At 65.4% G+C, this 1,136-nt stretch overlaps 1 protein-coding gene across 1 annotated transcript in view; it reads left to right on the top strand.

The window, feature by feature from the left end:
- LOC105544410 (chromosome unknown open reading frame, human C6orf132) overlaps positions 1-1,136 on the top strand; it is a 48,787-nt gene that overhangs the window by 46,157 nt on the left and 1,494 nt on the right. Inside the window, exon 6 of the mRNA XM_011986897.1 lies at positions 90-1,130. Coding sequence (XP_011842287.1) covers positions 90-1,130 — 1,041 coding nt within the window. The remainder of the gene's footprint in view (positions 1-89; positions 1,131-1,136) is intronic.

The raw sequence follows: 1,136 nt of genomic DNA, 5'->3' as shown, positions 1-1,136 counted from the left end.
CCACAGCTGGGCCAGCCACACCACCCGAGGCCACACCTGGGCCAACCACACTACTCAAGGCCACAGCTGGGCCAGCCACACCACCCAAGGCCACATCTGGCCTGGCCATATCATCTACAGCCACAACTCTGCCCACCACCACATCCCAACTGATGGCAGAGAAAGACTCAGGGCCAGGTGGGCAGCCAGCAAAGCCAGCATCTCAAGAAGTTTCCACTCCCTCCCAGCCAAGGGGAGAGGGGTCCCCCTCAGAGGCCACTAGGCTGCCCACACAGGGAGCCCACTCATCTCCAGCCCTCCCACCAAAGACATCTCCTGGTGGAGGAGAGGTGCCATGTCTCTACAAGCCCCACTGCCACCAGAGCAGCCTCAGCCGTGAGGTTGCTGTGGTGATGCCCACCCTGGCCAGAGGAGGGGCTGCAGGGCCAGGGGAGCCCGCAGAGGTGAAGGAGCCCCCAGGGCTGCCAGCCAAGCCCTCTGCCTCAGCCCAGCCCACTGATGAACTCCTCAGGCACCCGGTGACTGGGGAGGTGGTGGAGCGGGGCTCACCGATGGCCCTGCTCCTGGCGGCCAGGCAGAGGGCGCAGAAGGGGAGACCTGGAGGGGCTGCCCTGGGTCGGTCCTCTCTGCCAGGAAGTCTCCGTGACCACAGCCACCAAGCCGAGGTCAGCTCTGACAGCATCTTCCACAGCCAAGGCAGGCCCAACTCCTTCACTGTGGTGCCCAAGTTACCCAAGGAAGCTGAGGACTCCCCGCTGACGACCGAAATACCCAATAAGTGGGGGACGCGGCCGGGAAGAGACGCAGAGGGCACAGAGCCGAGCCGCAGGCACAACTGGACAAAGCCGGAGCCCCAGGCCCCTGTGGCCTGGGAAAGAGCTGCTACCTCCAACCTCCCCCAGGGCCACCCGCTGCCCAAGTCCTTCTCCTCTCCACCTTCTCCTTCGTACAAGAGAGAGGAGGAGGAGGAGGAGTTCAACTTCGAGGTCATCCCACCGCCGCCAGAGTTCAGCAATGACCCTGAGCCCCCGGCCCCGGCCCTCCAGTATCTGGGCCGCCGGAGCTCCCCTCCCCGGAACAACTACTCAGACTTGGGGCAGCCCCCGAACGCTGGCCCCGGGGGGCCCCCGGCTCTC

Source organism: Mandrillus leucophaeus, unplaced genomic scaffold (assembly GCF_000951045.1).
Source record: "Mandrillus leucophaeus isolate KB7577 unplaced genomic scaffold, Mleu.le_1.0 Scaffold3, whole genome shotgun sequence".
Taxonomy (NCBI): Eukaryota; Metazoa; Chordata; class Mammalia; order Primates; family Cercopithecidae; genus Mandrillus; species Mandrillus leucophaeus.
Note: the sequence above shows the minus strand (reverse complement) of the source record. Positions and strands in the feature narration are given on the sequence as shown.